General features: G+C 40.6%; 1 protein-coding gene across 1 annotated transcript in view; it reads left to right on the top strand.

Annotated features, from left to right (window-relative positions):
* ttn.1 (titin, tandem duplicate 1) overlaps positions 1-26,007 on the top strand; it is a 685,821-nt gene that overhangs the window by 579,735 nt on the left and 80,079 nt on the right. The window contains exons 209-238 of the mRNA XM_041201521.1: positions 47-233; positions 2,906-3,021; positions 3,242-3,541; positions 3,658-3,957; positions 4,057-4,162; positions 4,257-4,453; positions 4,549-4,854; positions 4,965-5,243; positions 5,348-5,647; positions 5,755-6,057; positions 6,230-6,604; positions 6,717-7,019; positions 7,225-7,524; positions 7,625-7,921; positions 8,010-8,294; positions 8,393-8,686; positions 8,771-9,070; positions 9,203-9,511; positions 9,619-9,809; positions 9,916-10,345; positions 10,622-10,930; positions 11,018-11,166; positions 22,449-22,481; positions 22,594-22,723; positions 22,814-23,113; positions 23,225-23,542; positions 23,641-23,937; positions 24,067-24,366; positions 24,754-25,068; positions 25,406-25,554. Of these exons, the coding sequence (XP_041057455.1) occupies positions 47-233; positions 2,906-3,021; positions 3,242-3,541; positions 3,658-3,957; positions 4,057-4,162; positions 4,257-4,453; positions 4,549-4,854; positions 4,965-5,243; positions 5,348-5,647; positions 5,755-6,057; positions 6,230-6,604; positions 6,717-7,019; positions 7,225-7,524; positions 7,625-7,921; positions 8,010-8,294; positions 8,393-8,686; positions 8,771-9,070; positions 9,203-9,511; positions 9,619-9,809; positions 9,916-10,345; positions 10,622-10,930; positions 11,018-11,166; positions 22,449-22,481; positions 22,594-22,723; positions 22,814-23,113; positions 23,225-23,542; positions 23,641-23,937; positions 24,067-24,366; positions 24,754-25,068; positions 25,406-25,554 (7,778 nt within the window). The remainder of the gene's footprint in view (positions 1-46; positions 234-2,905; positions 3,022-3,241; positions 3,542-3,657; positions 3,958-4,056; positions 4,163-4,256; positions 4,454-4,548; positions 4,855-4,964; positions 5,244-5,347; positions 5,648-5,754; positions 6,058-6,229; positions 6,605-6,716; positions 7,020-7,224; positions 7,525-7,624; positions 7,922-8,009; positions 8,295-8,392; positions 8,687-8,770; positions 9,071-9,202; positions 9,512-9,618; positions 9,810-9,915; positions 10,346-10,621; positions 10,931-11,017; positions 11,167-22,448; positions 22,482-22,593; positions 22,724-22,813; positions 23,114-23,224; positions 23,543-23,640; positions 23,938-24,066; positions 24,367-24,753; positions 25,069-25,405; positions 25,555-26,007) is intronic.

The raw sequence follows: 26,007 nt of genomic DNA, 5'->3' as shown, positions 1-26,007 counted from the left end.
ACCATTTTGATTTTTAAAAACCCATGAAAATATGATTGTATGTTAGATCCACCTGGTCCTCCAACACGTCTACAAGGTTCAGATATTGCTAAGGATTCGCTGACATTGACATGGTATGAACCAAATGAAGATGGTGGCAGCCCAATCACTGGATATTTTGTTGAAAGATATGATCCAGACACTGACAAATGGATTAGGTGCAACAAGATACCTACCAAAGACACAAACTTCAGGTATTTATGACAGTGATGATTTATACATGAGCAATATATTGAAAAGCTGAAAAATAAGTTATGATAACTGTGATATCCATAATAATGATTTGATTAGAACTAGTTAACTTCCCATGGCATTTCTCTTGGTAAAACTTAAAAAAACTCTTTCTGTAATGGGCTCTTGTTTGTTTCAAATGTTAAAGTTCTGTCTTTCTCCATTTCGAAACACACTTATTGGTTTGTGTATGGTCCCTAATTTAAAGTGGGGGGGGAGGGTGTCGCAAGGTATATGTGGGAGAAATCTTACTGACAGGAGCACATTACCATGAATTTTCCCAGTCACTTGACCAAATCCACCACCTGGCCACTGGGCAGAAACTGGAATTCAGTGCTTGGCCTCCTGTTCCTCATGGCCCACATAAAAACATGAAATTGAACTTAATTACTTACCTGTCCAGCCCTCTTCTAACTGACCTATCTTCCAGGAGTTCTAGCTTGATGGAGAAGCCATCACTGTTTCCTTGTTCAGGCCTCCAACTAATAGTGCACCCAGACTGCTTATTTAAAGAAAGATACTGTTTCCTTCCTGCCAGTGTGCTGTCCCTTGCTGAAAATAGGTTAACATCAAGAAATGCAGAAAACAGCAGGATTAGAATTTTTAGGTGACTGCCCTCATTTTAACTGCCAGCTCCCTGCCAGGAGTTAACATTAGAATCAAGACCTCTGTTTTACCCTGACACAAATTCTCCCTTTTTCTAGAATTCCTGTCTCTTCCTTCCTCTGTATATTTCCTACTTCCTTGTACATCACACAAACAGGGCAGAATCTTCTTGAGATGTGGGGGTCTCAACTGCCACTGGAGAGCTGGCAAGAGACTTGCGCTGCCCCTTTTCAGGAAGGCCTGCTGAACCACATGCCAATCAGGCAGTGGCGAGGACAGTGGTGGGCCTTTCACTGGAATCAAGACCCCAGGGGTGGATGTGTTGTGTACCAAGAGCTGCCAGTCAATCAGAGCTCTTGTGCTCAGCAGCACCACTGGGGATTCAGTGGCTGTTGCTGGAAGAACAGGCACCGGAGTCCAAGGATTGCACAGGCTATAGGTAAATAATGTGTTGGGGAGGGGTTGGTTTCGCAGAGTGGGGTCACAGTGAGAGAGGTGCAGTGGTGTGGCTCTCAGCAGGCCCCCCTCTTCCTGATGTCCAGGCCCTCAATCAGGCTCTGAGTGCATTTGATCGAGGGACTGGCCACAGTCTTTAAATGTTTCTCTTTCTCTTTTTAAGAATTTAATAAAATCTGGAAAGAGAAAAATTATTTGGGGCATTCTGTCTGCTCTATCCAGAGTGAATGTGTGATTATAGCATCATGGACTACTCTCCCACACAAATTGTTTGATCACCCGCTTTAAGAACTGCTTCAACACATGGGCAGCAGACTAGTAGAGTAAATTATTCATTCATTATAGAACCTGCCCGATTTTAGGTTAGTTGATCTTAATGAAATGAGAATTGGGCCACCAGTTCTATAAAGGAAAGGCAGATCACTCCACCAGGTTACCTCCCATGTGATAAAGATGAAAATTAGCACTACTGAGTTCATTGCTCTACCTCTCTGAAAAGAAGAAACAAGCTTCCATTTATATAGCATCTATAACTTAATAAAGCAACAATGTTGATGTTACTATTGCCCTCCTTCACAGACCGGACCAGAAAACAGAGGCAGGATGGCTAAGGAGAAAAGGAGACTGAGCTGCAGAGAGTGGTTGGGAAAATGGGTCATGCACGCGTCCTTCCCTTTGTCCCTGCTGATCTTCACTGTCTCCCTGTCTGACATTCATCTCAACATATCCTTGTTTTCACATCACTCCATTGCCTCATCCCTTCCTATACCTGCAGCGTCCTCCACCCCTACAAACCTTCACAATTCTGCACTTCTCTAATTTTGGCCTCTTGTACATCTTTGATTTAATTGCTCCACATTTGGTTGTACTTCAGCTACCTTGGCCCTAAACTCTGGAATTCCCTCCTAAAGCACTTCCCCTCTCTCCTCTCCTCTCCTCAATCAATGTCACTAAAGTTGATTATTTGGTTGTTATCATATTTCTGATCGTGGGATCTTGCTATGTGCAAATTAGCTGCTGCCTTTCCTACATTGCAACAGTGACTACATTTCAAAAGTATTTCATTGGCTGTAAAGCGCTTTGGGACATCGGGTGGTCACAAAAGGCACAAGTAAAAAAAATATATTTTACCTTTTAAACTTCTCCTTAAAACCTATGTTTTTGATCAAGTTCTTGTTTATCTGTCCTGATTTCTCCTTCTATGCCTTGGTATCAAAAATATGAAAAATACTTTTATTGATATTTTTCCTGTTGAGCGTCTTGGGATATTTTACTATGTCAAATGCATTATGTAAATCTAAGTTGTTTTTAGGTGATTTTCTCAATTTGCTGAACTTGCGAACTGTGACTTATGATTGATTAGTTTTATTAATGCAGAAAAGGGAGAAAAATTTAGGTAGAATGAGACTGATCAGAATTTATTTGCTAGTGGTAGAATGTGATTGCTGGTAGCTACCAACGGTTAACCAATTAGCAAGAACAAAGACAATCTTGTCATTACAGACACCAGAAAATTAAATAGATGCAGTATGTACAAACTAATATGTGAACATACATGTTTTTCAACCAACAGAGTAAAAGGACTTACTCCGAAGAAGAAGTACAAATTCCGTGTTCTGGCAGAGAACCTGGCTGGTACTGGCAAACCTAGCAATGAAACAGACCCGATCCTGGTGAAGGATCCTATCGGTATGTGTGCGCTTGACCTATCAAATGAAATTTCATAATACTTTGTATGTTAGGGTAAATTTTGCCAGACCGTCTACCAGCAGCATGCTACCAGCAAATATCAGAAAATCATGCCTGTAATTTTCCAATGTGCACTGGGTGTGTGCAAGGCCTGATAGAATTGACCAAATTATGTTTACCTAATAATTGATCAATATTTTTCATGTAAATTCATTTATAGATCCACCATGGCCTCCTGGAAAGCCTAATGTTAAAGATGTCATGAAGACTTCAGCATTCTTAAATTGGAATAAACCAGAACATGACGGAGGGGCAAAGATTGAGTCTTACGTTGTTGAGTTGCTGAAGAGTGGAACAGAGGAATGGGTTAGAGTAGCTGAAGGTGTTCCTATTACTGAATATTTCCTGAAAGGGCTTATGGAGAAACAAGAATACTCATTCCGTGTTAGAGCTGTTAACAAAGTTGGTGAAAGCGAACCCAGTGAACCCAGTGATCCTGTGCTGTGCAAGGATAGATTGAGTAAGTTACACTCAATTTATTATATACTATGTTTATCACATAGCAACCTTCAATAACCATGATTAATGCAATAAGTCATAATTTTTTAAATATGAGAATTGTTTTCTTCCCCATAGATCCTCCTTCACCTCCACGTTGGCTTCAAGTTGTTAATATCACAAAAAATTCTGCTGATCTTAAATGGACACCTCCAGAAAAGGATGGGGGCTCTCCAATAACAAACTATATTGTGGAAAAAAGAGATGTAAGACGAAAGAGTTGGCAGACTGTTGACACAACAGTAAAAGACACAAAGTACACAGTTACACCCCTTTCAGAAGGTTCTCTGTATGTATTCAGGGTTGCTGCAGAAAATGCAATTGGACAGAGTGAATACTGTGAACTGGAAGACTCAGTACTTGCTAAAGATACCTTCAGTAAGTTCTTTTATGGATATTATTATGTCTCTTTTCCTGTGTATAATTATTTCCTTTGAATTCCTTTTATCTTACATATATATTTTGATTTCTCTCAAGCAACACCTGGACCACCTTATGCTCTAACAGTCGTTGATGTAACCAAGAGACATGTTGAACTGAAATGGGAAGCTCCCAAAAATGATGGTGGAAGACCAATACAGAGGTCATTGTTGTTTTTTTTATTCAGTGTACTTTCTTACCATCACAATTTCTTTCTTATAATGTACACTAATGAATGCTATTGAATGTTCATATAGATATGTAATTGAAAAGAAAGAGAAATTAGGAACTCGCTGGGTTAAAGCTGGGAAGACTCCAGGACCAGAATGCAGTTTTAGAGTCACTGATGTAATTGAGGGCACTGAAGTACAGTTCCAGGTCCGTGCTGAAAATGAAGCTGGCTGTGGGCATCCAAGTGAACCCACTGATATGCTTACAATTGAAGACCCAACTAGTGAGTAAAAACTGAAACTAAGAATATTGTAAATTGAAATTACATTTTGAAAACAATTAGCAGATAACATTTAATATAATTTTGTTTGTGTCTAGGTCCTCCATCCCCTCCTCTTGAACTACACGTGACAGATGCAAACAGAGATCACATATCTATTGAATGGAAGCCACCAGAAAAAAATGGTGGTAGCCCTATTATTGGCTATCATGTTGAAATTTGCGAACCAGGAACAGAGAAGTGGATGAGAATTAATTCTCGCCCAGTAAAGGAACTGAAGTATAAAACAGTAGAAGGCATTATCCCTGATAAGGAATATGTCTTGAGAGTTAGAGCTGTTAATGCCATTGGAGCAAGTGATCCATCAGAAATTTCAGAAAATGTCGTAGCAAAGGATTCGGACTGTAAGAACAGCTTTCTTTTGAAATGTTCCCTTTCTCAATCTTAAATTGTTATTCTTCTATAAATAGAATTACATTTTACATTATACTTAAAAAAAAACTTATTTTAATAGGTAATCCAAGTATCGAAGTACAGACTCAAGATATCATTGTTGTGGAAGGTGAGAAATTGAACATCCATGTACCTTTTAGAGCTGTACCAACACCAACAATTTCATGGTATAAGAATGGAAAGGAATTCAAAGCAGACGAAAGAACGACTACAAAGAGTGACTATGCCCATACATCCCTTGAGATTACAAAGAGTGTTCATGCTGATGCTGGTGTTTATACCATTACTTTGGAGAACAAACTGGGTTCAACAACAGGCACCATTCATGTTAAAGTCATAGGTAATAATCTGAAATGTAATGGAGGGAAACTTCCTTATTTATTTCCTGTTCTGAAAAGTTTATTTTCAGATTAAAATAATATATTTTGTTTTGTTTTAATTCAGGAGTGCCTGGTCAGTGTAAAGATATAAAAGCAAGTGACGTCACCAAGAGTTCTTGCAAAATAACCTGGGATCCTCCAGACAATGATGGTGGCAGTCCCATTTTGCATTATGTTCTTCAACGTAGAGAGGCTGGTAGAAGAACATATACCCCAGTAATGTCTGGTGAGAATAAACTAAGCTGGCCAGTAAAGGATCTTATTCCAAATTGTGAATACCATTTCCGTGTAAAGGCTGTTAACAAAATTGGTGGTGGTGAATACACTGAGCTTCGCAACCCAGTTATCGCAGAGGATCAAAAGCGTAAGTATTTTGGGAGAAAAATCATCACTAAACAACATGTATCTATTTAGTCTGTAATCATTGTAATATTTTGAATATTATTAATTTATGCATTTAATTTTCCTCAGAACGCCCTGATCCACCTGTTGATCTTGAGGTCCAGGATCCAACATCAAAATCAGCAACACTAACATGGAAACCACCTCTTTATGATGGTGGCTGTAAGATCATGGGCTATATCATAGAAAAGATAGCTAAAGGCGGTGACAAATGGGAGAGATGCAACGAGTACTTGGTCCCTGTTCTGACTTATACTGTAAAAAATCTTGAGAAAGGAAATGAATACCAGTTCCGTGCACGTGCTGAGAATATTGCTGGAGTTAGTGATCCTTCAAGAATAACTCCAGGAGTCAAAGCTGTAGACCCAGTTGGTGAGTGTTCTTTTTCATGTGAGGCTAAGAAAAATCATTAAATGGGTCGAAACTTGATTCCTTAGTTTTTAAAAATGATCAGCTAAGGAAACAATTTGCAACAATTTCAAGGTTGTACAATGCAGTAATGATAGATCAATAATATTTACAATTATTCTGCTTTTTTGTACAGATCCACCAAAGGTCTTCCTCGTTGGAAACCTTCAGTTTGGATTAAATGTCAGAAGGGGTGATGAGATTGATCTTCTAGCCCGTATTTCTGGCTCTCCATATCCAACTGTGACATGGCATCGAAACGATGAAATAATCAGACCTGAAGATATCAAAAAGAGAGTAGAAAAAAGAATACCAGCTAGGAAGAAGGAAGTTGTAGAGGAGGAGCCTTTTTCTCTCAGTTTACCAGAACGTTTAACTGTTGATAACAGCAGAACAGGAGAGTCTGAAATGATGGTTCGGGATTCCATCAGAAAAGACTATGGAAAATTTACTGTCAAAGCAGAAAATGATCATGGTGTCGCCCATGCTAATTGTGATGTTAATGTGCTAGGTACAATGTTACATAAGTTCTTTCATAGATGTTACAAAGAGGTTGCTAAGATGCAAACATTTACTGTTGTTACTGTTAACATAATTTATGAGTTTTGTTTTTGGCATTCTAGACACACCTGGCCCACCAGTCAACTTCATATTTGAGGAAGTCAGAAAAGATTCAGTCATCTGTAAATGGGATCCTCCTTTGGACAATGGTGGTAGTGAGATTCTCAATTATATCTTGGAAAAGAAAGATAATTCCAAAGCTGAAATCAGCTGGATTACTGTAACAACAACTCTTAGACATTGCATATATCATGTGACACAACTTATTGAAGGAAAAGAGTACATTTTCCGTGTTGCAGCTGAAAATAAATTTGGCCCTGGTCCATTTTATGTCTCAAAGCCACTTACAGCCAAAAATCCATTTGGTAAGCTTTTACTTCTCTTTGCCAAAATCATCATCATATAAGATGCAATGCTTAAATATTGTTAAAATGTTATTTGTCACAAGCATTGTTTAAAGAATTACCTTATTGATATAATGTAGTTTCCAACATTTTTGCCAATGATATTTAATATCAGGTTGTTGATACCTGTATTGCAATTTACATATCCTTGTTATTTCTAATTTAGATCCTCCTGAGGCACCTGATAAACCTGAAGTGGTGGATGTTACTAGAAATAGTATGGTTGTTACATGGAATGAACCAAAAGATAATGGTAGCCCTATTTTAGGCTACTGGATTGAAAAAAGAGAAATTAACAGCACACATTGGACTCGCGTTAATAAAAACTTGTTAAATGCTCTAGAAGTACAGGCTGAAGGCCTCATGGAAGGATTAACTTATATATTCAGAGTCTGTGCAGAAAACGCAGCTGGTCCTGGAAAATTCAGTTTACCTTCAGATCCCAAGACAGCACAGGACCCAATTTGTAAGTACTGGCTTAACAGTAGCTGATAAATTGTAAAGCACATTTTAATACACCTCTTATTCATTTCACAATTAATTTTGTTTTTCCTTTCCCTTTTAAGTGCCACCTGGACCACCAATACCAAGAATCCTAGATACAAGTGCAACATCATTAGATGTAATCTGGGATCCTCCTATCTATGATGGTGGTGGTGACATCACTGGTTATCATGTCGACAAGCAACTTGTTGGATCAAAAGAATGGTCACGCTGCACAGAAAGACTAGTTAAAGATCGCAAGTTCACAGTCTTTGGGGTTAGAGAAGATGCAGATTATATAATTCGTGTGACAGCAGTCAATAATGCTGGAGAAGGAGCTCCTGGTCAGACTGAAGCTGTAACTGTAATGGATCCAAGAGGTATTAAAAATTAAGCAATTATTTAGTTTATATTTTTCAATTTATTTTTCAATTTCAGTTTTTATATAAAGCACATCTTGTTTTATAGAGCCTCCAGTAGTAGAGTTTGATGATAGTGTAAAAGCAGGCGTTCTAAAACAAGCTGGAGAAATACTCAGGCTTCCTGCCACTGTAACAGGCCGACCAACGCCAGAAATTAAATGGAGCAAGGAAGATGGAAAACTTGATGAAAACCTTGTTGTTATCGAAACAGTTGGTACCAAGACAGAGTTAATTATAAAAAATGCACAAAGAAGTGATTTTGGCAGATATATAGTCACTGCTACAAATAGCAGTGGCACCAAATCTGCATGGACCCGAGTGGACGTTGTGGGTAAGACACATACTAAATAAGCAAATGTAAATTAGGCTGATAATCTATATCAATATCATAGTTAAATCTAAATGGTATATCCCACCTTTTTCTTTCAGATGTACCTGGCCCTATACTGGATCTAAAACCTGTAGTTGTTACAAGAAAGATGATATTACTTAACTGGTCTGAACCTACAGATGATGGTGGCAGTGATATCATAGGCTATGTTATTGAGAAAAAGGATGCTAAAATGCATTCCTGGAGACAACCAATGGAGACAGAAAAATCCAAATGTGATATTGTTGGTCTTCTTGAAGGACAGGAATATATGTTCCGTATTTGTGCTAAAAATAAATATGGCTGTGGTCCTTCCGATACACTTGGACCTATAGCTGCAGTTGATCCGCTAGGTAAGATGTGAGGAAAGCAGGAGAATTAAATAATTTCTGTTCAGATATGTCACAGTTTGAATTGGAAATGTATTTTAATTATAGGTCCGCCAACATCACCTGAGAAATTTACATACACAGAGAGGACAAAGTCAACAGTTACACTTAAGTGGAAACCTCCACGAAGTGATGGTGGTCGACCCGTTTTGGGATACATTGTTGAAAAGAAAAGACATGACCAACCTACATTTGAGAGAGTTAACCAATTGGTTTGTCCAGATACAACTTTTGTGGTTGATAACCTAGAAGATCTAAACATGTATGACTTCCGTGTCAGAGCTGTCAATGAAATTGGAGAAAGTGAACCATCAATTACTCTTAATGTAATAGTGCAAGATGATGAAGGTACATGCATTTGGTAGTTATGTCTTGTGCTATTGACCTTTCCATATGGGAAATATAAGTATGATTTTCTTCCAAATGTTCAAAATTTATTAACATTTTTGTTCTTGTTTGATTTGCTTATATTCCTAACAGTGCCTCCAATTGTGAGATTGCGACTGAAAGTTAAGAAAAGTGTTATAGCTGTGAAAGCTGGTGAACCAATTGACATTCCAGCTGAGGTGGAAGGTCTTCCTCTTCCCAAAATTGAATGGAGTAAAGGGGAGACTGTGGTAGAAAAATCAACTGACCGACAGAAGATAGATACTGAAGTAGTATCAAGAATGAATGCAATGACTAAGTTTAGTATTCCTGCAACTGTTAGAAAGGATTCAGATACTTATACTATTACCGCTTCAAACCACCTAGGAACAGCATCCCAATCTGTGGATGTTAATATTCTAGGTGAGGAAACAAAACAATTGCAATAAAGAATTTGAGAAAATATTAAATACCCAAAAATTTACTATTTTGTTTAAATATTGATTTATTTCACACTTCTTTAACTTTAGATAAACCTTCACCACCAAGAAACCTTAAAGTTTCTGACATTAAAGCAGAATCCTGCTGTCTGACCTGGGATGCCCCTGAGGACAATGGTGGTAGTGACATAACTAACTATATTGTTGACAAGCGTGATGCAAGCAAGAAGAAATCTGAATGGGAGGAGATCACAAACTATATCATTGAAAGACGATATGGCGTAATGTTTCTTTTTTCATGTTATTGCATTAAGTCAATGTTTTCATAAGCTTCTTAATATAGTTGAGCAAATTTTATATGTGTAACCAAAGTTTTCTTCTATTTAGGTATGGAAGCTGACAACTGATGGAGAATATCAATTTAGAGTCAGAGCAGAGAACAAGTATGGAATTAGTGATGGTTGTATGTCTGAAAAAGTGACAATCAAAGATCCATTTGGCCTCCCAGGACCACCAAGTAAACCAAAAGTGTCTGATGTTACGAGGTGCTCTATGCTTGTAGCTTGGGATCCTCCATTGGACAATGGTGGTTCTCCAATCACAGGTTACTATATTGAGAAGAGAGAGGTTGGAGGCGTGTATTGGTCACGTGTCAACAGAGCTCCCCTGACAAAGCCAGCTATAAAAGGCCTAAATTTTAATGTCCTTCGTTTGATGGAAGATGTTGAGTACCAGTTTAGAGTCATGGCAATAAATGCTGCTGGAATTGGACCTCCTAGTGAACCTTCTGATCCTGTTTTGGCAACTGATCCTAAAAGTAAGTTTCATCTCTGGATATATATGTTTCTTTGTCTCAGCTAAAGGAACAGTTGTTGATTTAAACTTTAATTAAAATAAAACTATTCTAAAATGATGTACATACAATAATAAATATAATATTTTAATTAATTTAAATGATGAGATTTGTAACATTGTCAAATGTATTTGACGTTTTATTACTCTGCTTAAAGCAAGCAAATATCACAAAAGCATATTCAAACATAATAAGGAAAATAGGATAGATCAACATTAGTATGATTTTTTTTCTCTGAAGATCCACCAGGTGCTCCATCATCTCCTGAAGTCACTGACAAAACAAAGAATACAATATCACTGGCATGGAAACGCCCAGCAAAAGATGGTCATAGCCCAATTCAAGGCTATATTGTTGAGATGCAGGAGGAGGGTTCATTGGACTGGAAAAGAGCATCAGATCCAGATAAACTAGTTCCCAACTGTGAATATGTGGTGCCCAACTTACAGACTCTGAAGAAGTACAGGTTCCGTATTAAAGCTGTTAATGCTGCAGGGGAATCTGAACCAAGTTTACCAACTTCAGAAATAATTGTGAAAGAAACTCTAGGTAAGTACCTCTAAACTTAGAAGTTGAGAATATTAGAATACACTTTTTGCAAGTTATAACGAACATATTTTCCTTCATGATTTACAGAGGAGCCAGATATTACATTGGAAGTCAGTGCACAAGATTTCCTCAGTTGCCGTGCTGGTACATCTTTGAGAATTCCAGCTATTGTCACTGGCCGTCCTACTCCAAAGATTAGTTGGGAGTTTGAAGGACAAGCTAAGACGGTGATAAAGGTATGAAATATTTTAATTGTATGCAGATATATACCTCTGTCCCTGGAAGGAATCCTCTGAGCTATGCCAATTCAAAATAGCTTGGGCATGTGGGGTTGAAGATGACCACACTTGGTGAGTGTGCTCTAGAAAGTTACTATAGTGAAATTCATTTGCCAGCTTTGATAAGGCTAAATAACATACTGTAACAATCAAGGAACAGTTTAATTCTGTTTGCTATTCCTTGATGATATAGATGTGTTGACTTTTTAATTGTGAGGCTGATGAAATTGATTTGTACTTTTGCTTCATCTGGCTTGTACTTATGAGACTGCTAGGGGTAGAATGATGGGTTCTCAGTTGATCCCCTCTACCTACTGATACTTCCCTGTGAAATGTTTTGTTCACTTATTCTCTACCAAAATATGAAGAACTTGCTACAGTTTGCACAAGGCCTTGGGTGACCTGTAAAGAAAACCCATGGGGTAGATTTCATCTATACCACCAAGTTGTGAACTATCATTGGTACAGAAAGACAAATATGGGGAAAATCACACATGTGTAATGCAGCTTGCCTTATTTTTCTTCTAATGAAATTAATGGAGAATAAGTTAGACAGACTCCGACTGTTTAGGTGTTCGAGCCTCTCAGTCCAATTCTCCTCTCTTAAAGAGCATCCTGGTCCCTAGAATATGCCCCTGAGTTCATTGAGCAATATTTATCCTTCTCAGTTATACAGCTGCAGATCAACCAGGTCTAACCAGATGCCTTTCTCATGGTTATTTTTTGTCACTAATTTAGTATCAGATGTAGGTCATTTTCACAATGCTGTAACAATAGGTGATGTTACATACACTGAATGTTACATGCTATGTTGCATACAATGCTCCACCATACCACCTACAATGGGAACTATTGCAGCAGCTTTTCTATTTACTCTTTATTTTGGAAGTCGAGTGGAAAGTTTATTAAAGATTTTCAGAGCAAATTAGCACATATAATTAAAACCAAAATTCCTAATTTTGAAATATTTCAGTTGTCGGAGGTAATTGAGTGCATTCACAATTAGCAGAAATTGAGGGATATTACTCCAATTATTTAAGGCGATAAAACTGCCTCTGTGATTATTGATCCTATTATGAATAGCTGGAGGTATATGGAAGCTATGAGAGGCGGGTATGAGGCTGGCAGCATTGGTAAGTGTATGAGAGGGAGGTGGAACATCTGAATGTTGGCTATGATCCCTGGTTACCAATTGGTCAGTGAGGAATTTGTGAAACATTGAGCAGCATGATAAGTTAATGGTACAGTGAGTAGGGGAAACAATTTGAAGAGGCATTTGCTGACCTTTACCACCTGTGTGAGGCCATTGAACTTTTTGCGGCACTGCAGCCAGGTTGTTGGACTAGACTCCAGGAATTGACCTTCATGGCCACATATTTGGAGGGCTTGCCTAGAGGGAAACATCATCTCCTCCTGTCTACTCCAACACCAACATCTCTAGCGTCACATTCAACAACCTGGGAACCTCTCTCTGGCCTGTGGTTCTATTTGCTGTCTTCTTCCTTCCAACACAGACTTTAGTGGGGATTTTAATGGAGCCTGCAAAAGCAGGAAATGTGGTATGCGGGTGACTGAGTTAGGCAGGAGCTGAAATTTCGATTTCCTCACAGCGCGTTGAGATCCAGAATTAAGTCAGCAACATATTTGTGGCATTTTAGGCCTCATACTATCCTGTGGCAGATTCCCGCTTATCATACGTTTTCTTGCTATGAAACTCATTAGCATAAAGCTTTTTTTTATTGTGACCTCCCTTCAAGATTAAGTTAGTGGCTCAGAAGAATCTCATGGCACCCGGTTCACATTTGTTTACACGTGTAATGCAGCAGTCGGCTTTTGCCATTTGTGTCTAAGGTCAGCTGTTTTCCTTGTTGAACCCTGTGGCACAAGGGAGGGGTAAAGAAGAATGGCAGCTTGCTCAAACCAGCAAGGACACATCAGTGGTGGGTGGGGAGGCGTGGGGTGATGGTAGTGAGGGGTCTGAGGTGTGGAGGCATGGAAGAGGTATCCAAGGGAGGACAGAGAGTAGGGTTGGGAGCATGGAGGAGTGAAATGGAAAGGGCCTGGCATCCTGGGTGTGGTGGGAACAGCTAGCCAAGGTAAGAAAATGAGGAGCCTAAAGGGCAATGTCAGTACTATCCATATGTGGGTCCATCTCAGGATGTTGGCTGGCAGAGTCCTTATAGGGCTTTGAGTTCACCTACAACATTTCTATTATCCCCATTGAGAATGATCTCGATTAATGTCCTATACAATGCATAAAAGTGAGGACCAGCTGAGCCTGCAAGTTCAGCCATGTCCCACAGAGTGGTGAGTACAACACTGGACACTAGCAGGAACATTCGGTAAAGAGTGAATAAAAAAAACGCAACATTGTTTCTCTCACAATAAAGAAATGTCCCTAGCTCCCCTGTAAACATCAATATGCGCCAACCATAAAGCCTGCCTGAACACTTAGCTCTCTGACTAAGCTGGTCTCAACAAATAACAATGATGCACATATGAATAACATGAAACCAATGTAATGTGAAACATTTGCAATGAAACATAAATTTGAAAAGCACCCCATGCCATCTTTGTGCTCTCAATAAATCTTATGTTAATGGCAATGGAGTTGGGTAGGAAAGTTGTGGCCATGACGAAGAGCCTCTCTGTTTGACCAGGAGGCTCTATATAGCCCACCTGTATTTGCTGCATTGTCAGCTGACAGTGGGTTTCACCACTGAGAAGCTTCTCCCACCTGTGGCACTTTAAATTTTAATTGGAATCGTGTGGGAACCAGTAAAAAGCAAGAGTGCAGAGGTAGCACCCGATTCCTGTTCCGCCATCAGGAACAGCATGCCACAGTTAAAATTCTGTCCTTTGAGACTATTTCAGTAGCTGTTGTTCCCAGAGTGCGCCTCCCTTTAAAAAGAACAGGTTAACGGCAAGTCGGGCAAACCATGCACACTCCCAAGTGCCCAGTTGAGCACGCAGCCAGTCAGCAGCACGTTTTGCACTGGGCTTGGTGCAATCATGTTGATGAACAGGCAGTACTCAGTTTGCATGCTGCCTGTCTCAGCTTGACTGGGAGGGAGGTAATCATGCATCACAATTTCTGTGCCTGAAAACAACTTTTAGCCCTGTCTCACAAGATTCCACTTTAATTTTCAAAGCACGACTTTATTTTAGCCCGTGGTGCCCAGGCACCTTTCAGAAATTGTTGCACTAACAATGATGCAGCATCTCCATGTGTACTGATATTTAGAAGAATGATTAATCAGGTTTTCTGGCTGGTACTACCGGTCAAGCAGCTCAAAAGTGTTCACCTCCAGAAATTGAGGTTCATATTCAAACAGGAAAAACTCCAAAACTCCAATTCTCATAGCAGAACCTGACATTTTACAGGTGCATCTTTGCATAATTCTTATACTCAAGCAAATCACAATGCCCTGGGATATTACCACCCCAGCTCCTTCCTGGACAGATCTGCCTAAGTATGTTTATTTGTGGGTACTTGATCTTATGCTGGCAAAGACTCAGGCTGCAAAACTCAGCTGCACAGCATCCATAGTGTCAGCACTACAGATGTCATTTTGGTCACAAAACAGCATTTGTGCCATGTGCATACAGTTCCAGCATGGCCTGCATCACATGTTGTTTTGGAGCGGTCAGTGGCATAGTCATCAGGAACTTACACAGATCTGTACAGAGTAGACAGATCATGACATCACATGCTGACTTGATGTCAGTTCTTTTTCAACCTTGGTGCTCTAGCTAACGCCTTCCTTAAACATGCAGAGCTGAACATGTGTTCAGCTGCAAGATGGACCCCTCCATAGACTCATAGACGTTTACAGCACAGAAGGAGGCTTTTCGGGCCATAATGTCCACACCAGTTAACAAAGATCTGACTATACTAATCCCATTTTCCAGCACTTGGCCCGTAGCCCTGGAGGCTATGACAATGCAAGTGAATATCTACATACATCTTAAATGTTATGATAGTTTCTGACTCAGACACCCTCTCAGCGTAGTGAGTTCCAGACTCCCAACACCCACTGGGTGAAAAAATTTCTCCTCAACTCCCCTCCCAGCCTTCTACCTCTTATCTTAAATCTATGCCCCCTGGTTATTGATCCCTCTACTAATGGAAAATGTGCCTTGCTATCCACCCTATCTATCCCCCTCATAATCTTGTACACCTCTATCGAGTCCCCTCTTAACCTTCACTGCTCCAAGGAAAACAACCCCAGCCTATCCAACCTTTCTTCATATCTCATCCTCCAGCCCAGGCAGTATCCTGGTAAATCTCCTCTGCACCCTCTCCAGTGCAATCACATCTGTCCTATAGTGTGGTGACCAGAACTGCACACACTGCTCCAGTTGTGACCTAACCAGTATTTTATACAGTTCCAGCATAACCTCCCTGCTCTAGTATTCAATATCTCGGCTAATAAAGGCAAGAATCCCATATGCCTTCTTAACCACATTATCTACCTGCCCTGCTACCTTCAGGGATCTATGGATATGCACTCCAAGGTCCCTCTGATCTTCAGTACTTTCCAGGGTCCTACCATTCATAGTGTAATCCTTGCCTTGTTATCCCTCCCCAAGTGCATTACCTCACACTTCTCTGGGTTGAATTCCATTTGCCACTGCTCTGCCCTCCTGACCAATCCATTGATATCTTCCTGCAGTTTACGACTATCTTCCTCACTATTTACCACCCTACCAATTTTGGTGTCCCCCACGAACTTCTTGATCACACCCCTTACATTTAAGTCCAAATCATTTATGTACGGCACAAACATCAAGGGCCCCAGCACCAAGTCGTGCGCAACCCCACTGGAAACAGACTTCCAGTCACAGAAACATCCCTCTACCATCACCCTCTGCTTCCTGCCTCTCTGCCAATTTTGGATCCAACATGCCACTTTGCCTTCGATCCGATGGGCTTTTACTTTCTTGATCAGTCTGCCATGAGGGACCTTATCAAAAGCCTTGCTAAAGTCTGTGTAGACCACATCAAATGCATTACCCTCATCAACACTCCTGGTTACCTCCTCAAAAAATTTGATCAAATTTGTCAAACATGACCTCCCCTTAACGAATCCATGCTGACTATCCCTGATTAATCTGTGTCTCTCCAAGTGCAGATATATTCTGTCCCTCAGAATTCTTTCTAGCAACTTCCCCACCACTGAGATTAGACTGACTGGCCTGTAATTTCCTGATCTATTCCTTCCTCCCTTTTTTAATATTGGGACAATGTTAGCAATCTTCCAGTCCTCTGGCACCTCTCCTGTGGCCAGAGAGGATTTGAAAATTACTGCCAGGGCCCCTGATATCTCTTCCCTTGTCTCCCTCAATGGCCTGGGATACATTCATCCAGGCCTCCAGATTTATCCACTTTTAAGGCTGCTAACCCTGCTAGTGCCTCCTCGCTCTCTATGTTAATTTCTTCTAATATTTCGCAGTACTCCACCCTGATGTCTATACCTGTGTCATCCTTTTCCATTATGAAGACTGACACAAAGTATTCATTGAGGACTGTACCCACTTCTTCCAAGTCCACACACACATTACCTATATGGTCCCTAATTGGCTCTACTCTTTCCCTTGTTATTTTCTTGCTCTTTATATATTTTAAAAAAAACTTTGGGTTTTCCTTTATTCTACCCACCAAAGCATTCTCATGCACTCACTTAGCTTTTCTAATTTCCTTTTTAAGTTCCCCTTCTGCACTTTTTAACACTTCTCTAGGGACTCTGCCGTATGGAGCCCTCGGTATCTGCTATAAGCTTCTCTTTTTTTCTTACTCCTAACCTTTATATCCCTTGACATTCTGGGTTATCCAGACTTGGTCCCCACCTTTGTCTTTACGGGAACACATTTTCCCTGTACTCTCGCTGTTTCCTCCTTGAATGCCTCCCACTGGTGCAGAGTAATTTAGTTGATGAAGTCGATGGGGAGTGATATTGCATGTGCAGTGAAAGACTTTCTTCTGACTTCAAGGGCTTCAGTCACCCCACTTTCTCCCACACATGCATCTGTAGTCACCATCCCCCTTGGCCTGGAGCACAAGAGGGAGAATGAGCAGAGAAAACAAAAAGCTGTTCACAGATGGAGGAGGTGACGGTTTCTCAGCAGGAGGCCTTATCCATTTAGGAATATTTATTTTATCTTTACCTAAGACAGGAATGGTATATGCAATCAACTCTGTTTTGCGAAGGAGATGTTTATAGAAATCTACCATCTTTTGCAAACAGACCTGCAATCTCAGAACTGAGCATAATATTGCGGCCAGTAGCTGTTTATGCCAGGCAGGGGAGTTCATTATCTCCTTTCTGACCATAGAGAAGCAGGTGGAGAATGCAAATGGCTTTGGCAGGATAGCAGATTTCCCCATGGTGTAAGGCACCATTGACTGCACTCCCATGGTTTTGTGGGTGACATATCTAAATGTTGAGGTGTACTGCAATCTCAAAGGTCACCACTTGCTGAATGTGCAGTTGACCATACTCAGCACGTCATGCGGGTGGATGCTTAATTTCCTGGCAGCAGTCAGGATGCATTTTTTTTGTAGCAGTGCACTGCTCTCTCAGCATTTGAACCGCCACGTTAAACCCGCAGGTTGAAACGGACTATCCATCTAAAAGCTAGTTCATGACTCTTTGCATAACCCAAGTACATGTGATCTGTGTGTGGTGAGAACCATGCATGAAACATCATAAAGCAGACCATTGACCAATAAAGTGCTCAACAAACATGTTCGATGTCTGGACCACACTTGAGGAGCCCAATAGTACTTGTCAGAGCATGTATCTCAATTTGCAGTGGTCTGCTTTGTCCTGCGTAACCTCACATCACGAGGGCACAACCCTTGCCACCAGGGAAACAATGAGCAGCTGAAGTGCAGGAGGAAGGGAGCAGGCAACGAACAAATTATCTTTCTGCACGGGCTCTCTGTGATCACCTCATTTTACCACAGTTCCACTGAACATAACCTGAGATCCCCATTCTGCAACAATCACACACCTTACCATCCCTCTATCACTGACTAGCACTGTGTCCTCTTGGCCACAAGGCTGAAATAAAAGCCACCACAAAACAACTGTTACATGCCAACTTGATCCAATAAAACACCTGAATGCTATACAATACTCAACTAATCCTTCTGCTGGGCTTTCATGGCAATAAGCTGTGATTTCATGCCCTCAGTCTAAGCTTCCACTGCAGCACTCAGATGTTTGGTGATTTCTGCCTGTACTGCAATGGAAGCTGAGACATTGGTCATCGAACACCACCTCATGGTTAGGTTTACATGTGGTCATGGAGTTGGCCACCACTTGCACAATGGAAAGGATGGGCTCCACACTCTGTGCAAAGCTCTGTGCCTGGTTGAAATTGGATTCCTCCATGCTCCTTGTCAATACACCAACATTTCTACGTCTATGCTTATCATTTTTTTTTCTGTTGGTCACCTTATTTAAGTTCTCATCTCTTCTGCAACAGAACCAGTTTACTACTTCACTGAATTACCTGGAAAAACTCAGCAGGTCTGGCAGCATCGGCGGAGAAGAAAAGAGTTGACGTTTTGAGTCCTCATGACCCTTCGACAGAACTTGAGTTCGAGTCCAAGAAAGAGTTGAAATATAAGCTGGTTTAAGGTGTGTGTGTGGCGGGGGGGGGGGGGGGGGGGGGGGGGGGAGAGACGTGGGGGGGTTGGTGTGGTTGTAGGGACAAACAAGCAGTGATAGAAGCAGATCATCAAAAGATGTCAACAACAATAGTACAAAAGAACACATAGGTGTTAAAGTCGGTGATATTATCTAAACGAATGTGCTAATTAAGAATGGATGGTAGGGCACTCAAGGTATAGCTCTAGTGGGGGTGGGGAGAACATAAAAGATTTTAAGATATTTAAAAATAATGGAAATAGGTGGGGGAAAAAAAATCTATATAATTTATTGGAAAAAAAAGGAAGGGGGAAACAAAAAGAGGGTGGGGATGGGGGAGGGAGCTCGCGACCTAAAGTTGTTGAATTCAATATTCAGTCCGGAAGGCTGTAAAGTGCCTAGTCGGAAGATGAGGTGTTGTTCCTCCAGTTTGCGTTGGGCTTCACTGGAACAATGCAGCAAGCCAAGGACAGACATGTGGGCAAGAGAGCAGGGTGGAGTGTTAAAATGGCAAGCGACAGGGAGGTTTGGGTCATTCTTGCGGACAGACCGCAGGTGTTCTGCAAAGCGGTCGCCCAGTTTACGTTTGGTCTCTCCAATGTAGAGGAGACCACATTGGGAGCAACGAATGCAGTAGACTAAGTTGGGGGAAATGCAAGTGAAATGCTGCTTCACTTGAAAAGAGTGTTTGGGCCCTTGGACAGTGAGGAGAGAGGAAGTGAAGGGGCAGGTGTTGCATCTTTTGCGTGGGCATGGGTTGGTGCCATAGGAGGGTGTTGAGGAGTAGGGGGTGATGGAGGAGTGGACCAGGGTGTCCCGGAGGGAGCGATCCCTACGGAATGCCGATAGAGGGGGGTGAAGGGAAGTGTTTGGTGGTGGCATCATGCTGGAGTTGGCGGAAATGGCGGAGGATGATCCTTTGAATGTGGAGGCTGCTGGGGTGATAAGTCAGGACAAGGGGGATCCTATCATGTTTCTGGGAGGGAGGAGAAGGCATGAGGGCGGATGCGCGGGAGATGGGCCGTACACGGTTGAGGGCAAACTGGAGGAACAACACCTCATCTTCCGACTAGGCACTTTACAGCCATCCGGACTGAATATTGAATTCAACAACTTTAGGTCGCGAGCTCCCTCCCCCATCCCCACCCCCTTTCTGTTTCCCCCTTCCTTTTTTTTCCAATAAATTATATAGATTTTTCTTTTCCCACCTATTTCCATTATTTTTAAATATTTTTAAATCTTTTATGCTCTCCCCACCCCCACTAGAGCTATACCTTGAGTGCCCTACCATCCATTCTTAATTAGCACATTCGTTTAGATAATATCACCAACTTTAACACCTATGTGTTCTTTTGTTCTATTATTGTTGACATCTTTTGATGATCTGCTTCTATCACTGCTTGTTTGTCCCTACAACCACACCACCCCACCCCCACTTCTCTCTCTCTCTCTCCGCCTCCCCCACACACCTTAAACCAGCTTATATTTCAACTCTTTCTTGGACTCGAACTCAAGTTCTGTCGAAGGGTCATGAGGACTCGAAACGTCAACTCTTTTCTTCTCCGCCGATGCTGCCAGACCTGCTGAGTTTTTCCAGGTAATTCTGTTTTTGTTTTGGATTTCCAGCATCCGCAGTTTTTTTGTTTTTATTACTACTTCACTGGTCTGGGGAACCATGTGATCTTTTCTCCTGCTCTGTCTGCAGTCCACTCATGCCTGTTGACTCACTCCTTGCATATCTTGCCTCTATGCTACCCTCTAAATTTCAACAGTATCAGTATCTGAGTGGAGGACCATGGGTTTAGATTGAATGATGGTGTTTCTTCCTCCTTAATCTCCTGTTCATCCTGGCCTCAACCTTCCACATCACTGCCTGGACAGGCAGCAGTTCTTGGGTATTAAGGCACAAGGGCAAGTTTTGGGTGAGGAAAGGGGGAAAAGCAAGAGGTGCATAATTACACCATCATGGATTGAAAAACTGACAGTGTATGAAAGCTGGAATATACGGCGTGTGGCTTGCAGCAGCACTAAATGTGTGAGGGTGAGGTGACACTATGAATGTGAGGTAAGAGTTATGGTTAATGGAGATTATTGGAAGGCAAGTGAAAAGGATGTGGTAAATGAGGCTGAGTGGTGTAGTTAGTAGAATGTGGCATGTGAAGATGCATTTACTGATCATAATCTTGGCACTGCATCCAGATCCTTATGGCTGAACTGCTGACATTGACTGCAATGGCTACCTATTCCCATTGCCTTCTCAGAATGTTTCTGGAGGGCTTCCTGGCCCCTGAAAAAAGAAAACCCCTCACTTCCTGCACGAAGGCCTCAAGAGCAGCATCTCAGCATACTCTCTCACCTGTGGTCCATTTTTGCAGCTTTATCCTGGTTTTTCACTAACCAGTTTCAACCTTTGCTGTAGTCAGGATGGAGCTCAGCTTTAACTAGTCCAACCTGAGATTAAATAGTTCAGGCTAGCTTTAAGTGGTACTAGCCTTGCCTGAACTTGGGCCACCTGCTGCGATGTGCAGCCACTCAGCAGCACATTTAGTGCTGGAATGCAAACCATGATCATTATAATTAGTAGCAGCATGAAGTTTGCATGCGGTCTGCATTACGGAATGTGTTAGGGTCATTCCGCATTGCGATCCCCACACCCAATTTCAGGGACAATCCAATTTAGTCCCCCTTTTCTTGAGTCATCAGTGACTTAAAATTGATATTGAAACAGTGACAAGAGAGAGGAGAAGTTTATTTACTCAGAAGGTTATTGGAAAGTGGAATGCTAAAGAGAATGGCAGAGAGATTGCAATTTACTTCAATGGAGAGTGTAATTGGACAGGGCATAAAATAGCACAAACCCACCCCATTCCCACTGGGCAGATTAGATTAAAATCAGGGTTCATATTTTGACAGATCTCTTCAGTAGTGGTTAAAGCTCATCAACATGGGTATGCTCTCATCCACCCACCTCATTCTGAATTAGTTTTAGTTTGGTGTGGGCTGTACAGTTTATGAAGGATGTCCAATTCACGCAGCGAGTGGTTAAGGTCTGGATTGCACTACTTGAGAGTGTAGTGGAGGCAGGTTCAATTGAAGCATTCAAGGGGGAATTAAACTGTTAAGGAAGAATGTTCAGCGTTATGGGGGAAGGCGGGAGAATGGCACTAAGTGAATTGCTCATTCGAAGAGCTGATGCAGAAATGATGGGCCGAGTGGCCTTCTTCTGCACTGTAATAGTTCTGTGACTTGTGAGGTAGTTTTCATTCTTTAAATCCTAGATGTCTTTCACAACTATGATCCCTCCCAGGTATCGTCTCTAACTTGTTGGGTTTGCATTTTTGACTGGATTAGGTATTTTCTTGTTTGAAGTTGATTTAGATCAACATTGGGTCAAAATGAATGGAACCATTTTGCAGGCCTGGCTGAAGATCACATGTGGACTCATCCAGTTTGGCATCATGAGAAAAATAATTGCAGACAAGCTTAACATGGAACAAATCAATCATCAATAGTCATAGTTTTTCTTAAGAAAAAAGGATTGAACAGATTTTGTAACATTTGATATTTTACTGTTTTGTTTAGGATAAAGATCATAATCTCCCAGCTGATGCCCAGGTAATAATATGATTAATGATTATTTTACAGTATCATGTTGGAAATTTTGGAATGTAGAAATGGAATTTGCATTTACTTGCTGATTAATTATTCGTCTTTTTGTCTTTTGTAGGTTGAAAGTATCAAAACTAAGACAACTGTGGTTATTCCAGAATGTGATAGAAGTCACTCAGGTCGATATAGTATTACTGCTAAGAACAAGGCTGGACAAAAGACATTAAATGTCAGAGTAAATGTTCTTGGTATGTAATTGTTTTATTGGATTGTATTTGAAAGAGAATGAATTGTAGTTTAATGTGATTATTAAATTAATTATTTTTTATTTGTTACAGATATGCCTGGACCACCAAAAGATCTCAAAGTAAGTGACATTACAAGGAGTACCTGCAAACTTTCATGGAAACCCCCAGACAATGATGGTGGAGATCGAATTAAATGCTACGTTGTGGAGAAAAAAACTGTAGAAGGAAAGGCTTGGGTAAAAGCTAACGCTGACTGTGCAGGCACATCATTTATTGTGCCTGATCTTATTGAAGGGCAGGAGTACTTCTTCCGTGTCCGGGCAGAAAATCGCTTTGGCATTGGCGCACCAGTAGAAACCATTCAGAGGACCAGGGCTAGAGATCCAATTTGTAAGTTTATAGTTAGAAAAACATATACTGGTCTAGTTCAAAAATCAGTATAATTCATTTTAGTGTTTATGCTTTGTTAGCATTTTTTTGATGACTATTTATATATTTCAGACCCTCCTGAGCCTCCAACAAAACTCAGAGTTGGTTTGGTTACTAAGAATTCCATTTCACTTACTTGGAGACCACCAAAGAAAGATGGAGGGGCTCCAGTAACGCATTACATTATTGAAAGTCTTTCCTTGGATCCTACTGAACAGAAGAAGGAAACCTGGAAGCAATGCAATAGACGTGATGTGGAAGAAACAAGGTTTACAGTTGAAGATCTTAACGAGGGTGGGCAGTATGAATTTCGAGTGAAAGCTGTTAATGAAGCTGGTGCTAGTAAACCGTGTAACCCTGTTGGACCTATTATTGTGAAAGATCAGACATGTAAGTGCTGGCACAATTATGTTACAACACACCAATGTAACGATAGAAAATACCAAATTTAAACCTAATTAAAATGCGCTAAATGTTCCCATGTCTAGGTCCACCTGAAATTGAACTTAATGAATTTTTAGAGGCAGAACAAAATACAGATATCAGCATTCTAGCCAAAGTCAAGGGCACACCATTTCCAACTTTGACGTGGTACAAAGCACCTGTCCAGAAACCAGAAAACAAATCTAAAGTAGAATATGATCAACATGTCAACAAAATTGTGACTGAGGATGGTTGCACTTTACTAATTCGTCAGTCCCTCCGAAAGGACACTGGTCTTTACGCCCTCACTGCTACAAATAATTTTGGAACAGCTTCCAAGGAAATGAGACTCAATGTTCTTGGTAATCATTTTTATAATTTTATCTCTTACAATTGCATTTCTAAAATGAGAAATTTAAAGTGCATTCATGGCATTTGCTATAGTGAGCATAATTGAAAATATTCATATTTTGACTTGTTTTAATACTTAGGTCGTCCTGGTCCTCCAGTTGGTCCTATTAAGTTTGAAGGAGTTAGCGCTGAACAGATAACCTTATCATGGCTTCCTCCAAAAGATGATGGTGGCTCCAAAATCACTAACTATGTTGTTGAAAAGAGAGAAGCAAGTAGGAAGACTTGGATTCAAGTTACCAATGATGTTAAAGAGTGCATTTGCACAGTGCCCAAGTTATTGGAAGGACATGAATATGTATTCCGCATCATGGCTCAGAATAAATATGGTGTTGGTGAACCTCTTGACAGTGAACCAGAGACAGCAAGAAATCTGTTTAGTATGTATTGAAATAATTTTCCTGCAGATGTTCTATAATTTGATATTTCTGATTTTAAAATGCATCCATACAGTTCAATTCTACATATTTAACAGTGGCTAGCAAAATTATTTATCTTGAGTTCTAAGTTCATATTTAGTAGTACAAGTCTGTTCATTGTTGAACAAAAATACTTAAGTTAAACTTATACCAGTTATTGTACAGGCTGCATAATCCTGTGCCTTCTCTAACAAAAATGATTTAAATTTTGTGCTCAAGTGATTGAGTATTTTTTGGAGCATTAAACGTTCTACCTTTAATTTCAAAATTACTGTCGGAATATACTAAGGTTAACTTCTGTTGTAGATTTGGAAAATACCAATGAAATGTATATGATTTTTTTCAAAGCTGTACCTGGAGCTTGTGACAAACCAACTATAAGTAGTGTGGCCTACGATTCTATGGTAGTCAACTGGGAAGAGCCAGAATATGATGGTGGTTCTCCGGTAACTGGCTACTGGTTAGAGCGTAAAGAGACCACCGGGAAAAGATGGAATAGAGTAAATCGTGATCCAGTTAGGATTATGCCACTTGGCGTATCCTATAAAGTAACTGGACTTATTGAAGGCTCAGATTATCAATTCCGAGTGTTCGCCATCAATGCAGCAGGCGTTGGACCCCCAAGCATGCCTTCTGACCCAATGATAGCAAGAGATCCTATAGGTAGGTATATGTTTCTGCTTAAGATTTTCAAACTTGTATATGTGTGAGACATCTGTGAATATTAAAAAACTAGTGTAAATATTTTTCACATTCCTAGGAACCAACTACCCTAACTTCTGACACTTTTAGCTACCCATAAGTAAATCAATGTAATATTGTAAACAATATTTTTATTAGTGTAAAGTAACAGAAACAACAAGCAAGTCAACAAGCACAGAAATCTAATGACTACATTCTCTCATGAACCCCTAGATCCCAGTTTTAAAACTTGTATTTTATAATGCATCTAGATTAACAACATGTTTTTGATAGTTTGTACTGAATATTTTTTTTTTAGCACCACCTGGCCCACCATTCCCTAAGGTGACAGACTGGACTAAGTCAACTGTAGATCTCGAATGGGCTCCACCAACAAAAGATGGTGGATCTAGGATTACTGGTTATTTTGTTGAATTTAAGGAGGAAGGAAAGGAAGAATGGGAAAAGGTAAATGCATATATATTGTAAATATAGGGCTGAATTTCTGGTTCCTATCTTATGCCTTTGCCAGGTGCTGGATAGACAGAGCAAACCTGAAGTGCAGTCTGCCAGTTCATGCCTTAGAGTGCCCAAATTTGATGGGCCTATTTATTAAATGGTTCAGCAGCAATCTCATTGCAGCTTCTCCCCTTGGCAGGTCATAAAATGAGGGTAAAACAAAAGTGCAGCTGAAGTCACTCAAACCTGCAGTGGCAGTCCTGCTCCTTAGCCTCAGCTCTACTGGCTAGTTTTGAACAGCAGCTGAAGGCCCCATGGTATAAAGTTCTGAAGGGTTTCAGCAACCTAAAGACCTATCATCTTTTTTGGCCTGCCTCACTTTATCACATGACTCTCTTAGAACTTCCCACATTAGAAGACCCAAACTCGGAGTGCAGCACCAGTACTCTCGCTGCTGCTGAA

This window comes from Carcharodon carcharias, chromosome 12, assembly GCF_017639515.1.
Source record: "Carcharodon carcharias isolate sCarCar2 chromosome 12, sCarCar2.pri, whole genome shotgun sequence".
NCBI lineage: Eukaryota > Metazoa > Chordata > Chondrichthyes > Lamniformes > Lamnidae > Carcharodon > Carcharodon carcharias.
Note: the sequence above shows the minus strand (reverse complement) of the source record. Positions and strands in the feature narration are given on the sequence as shown.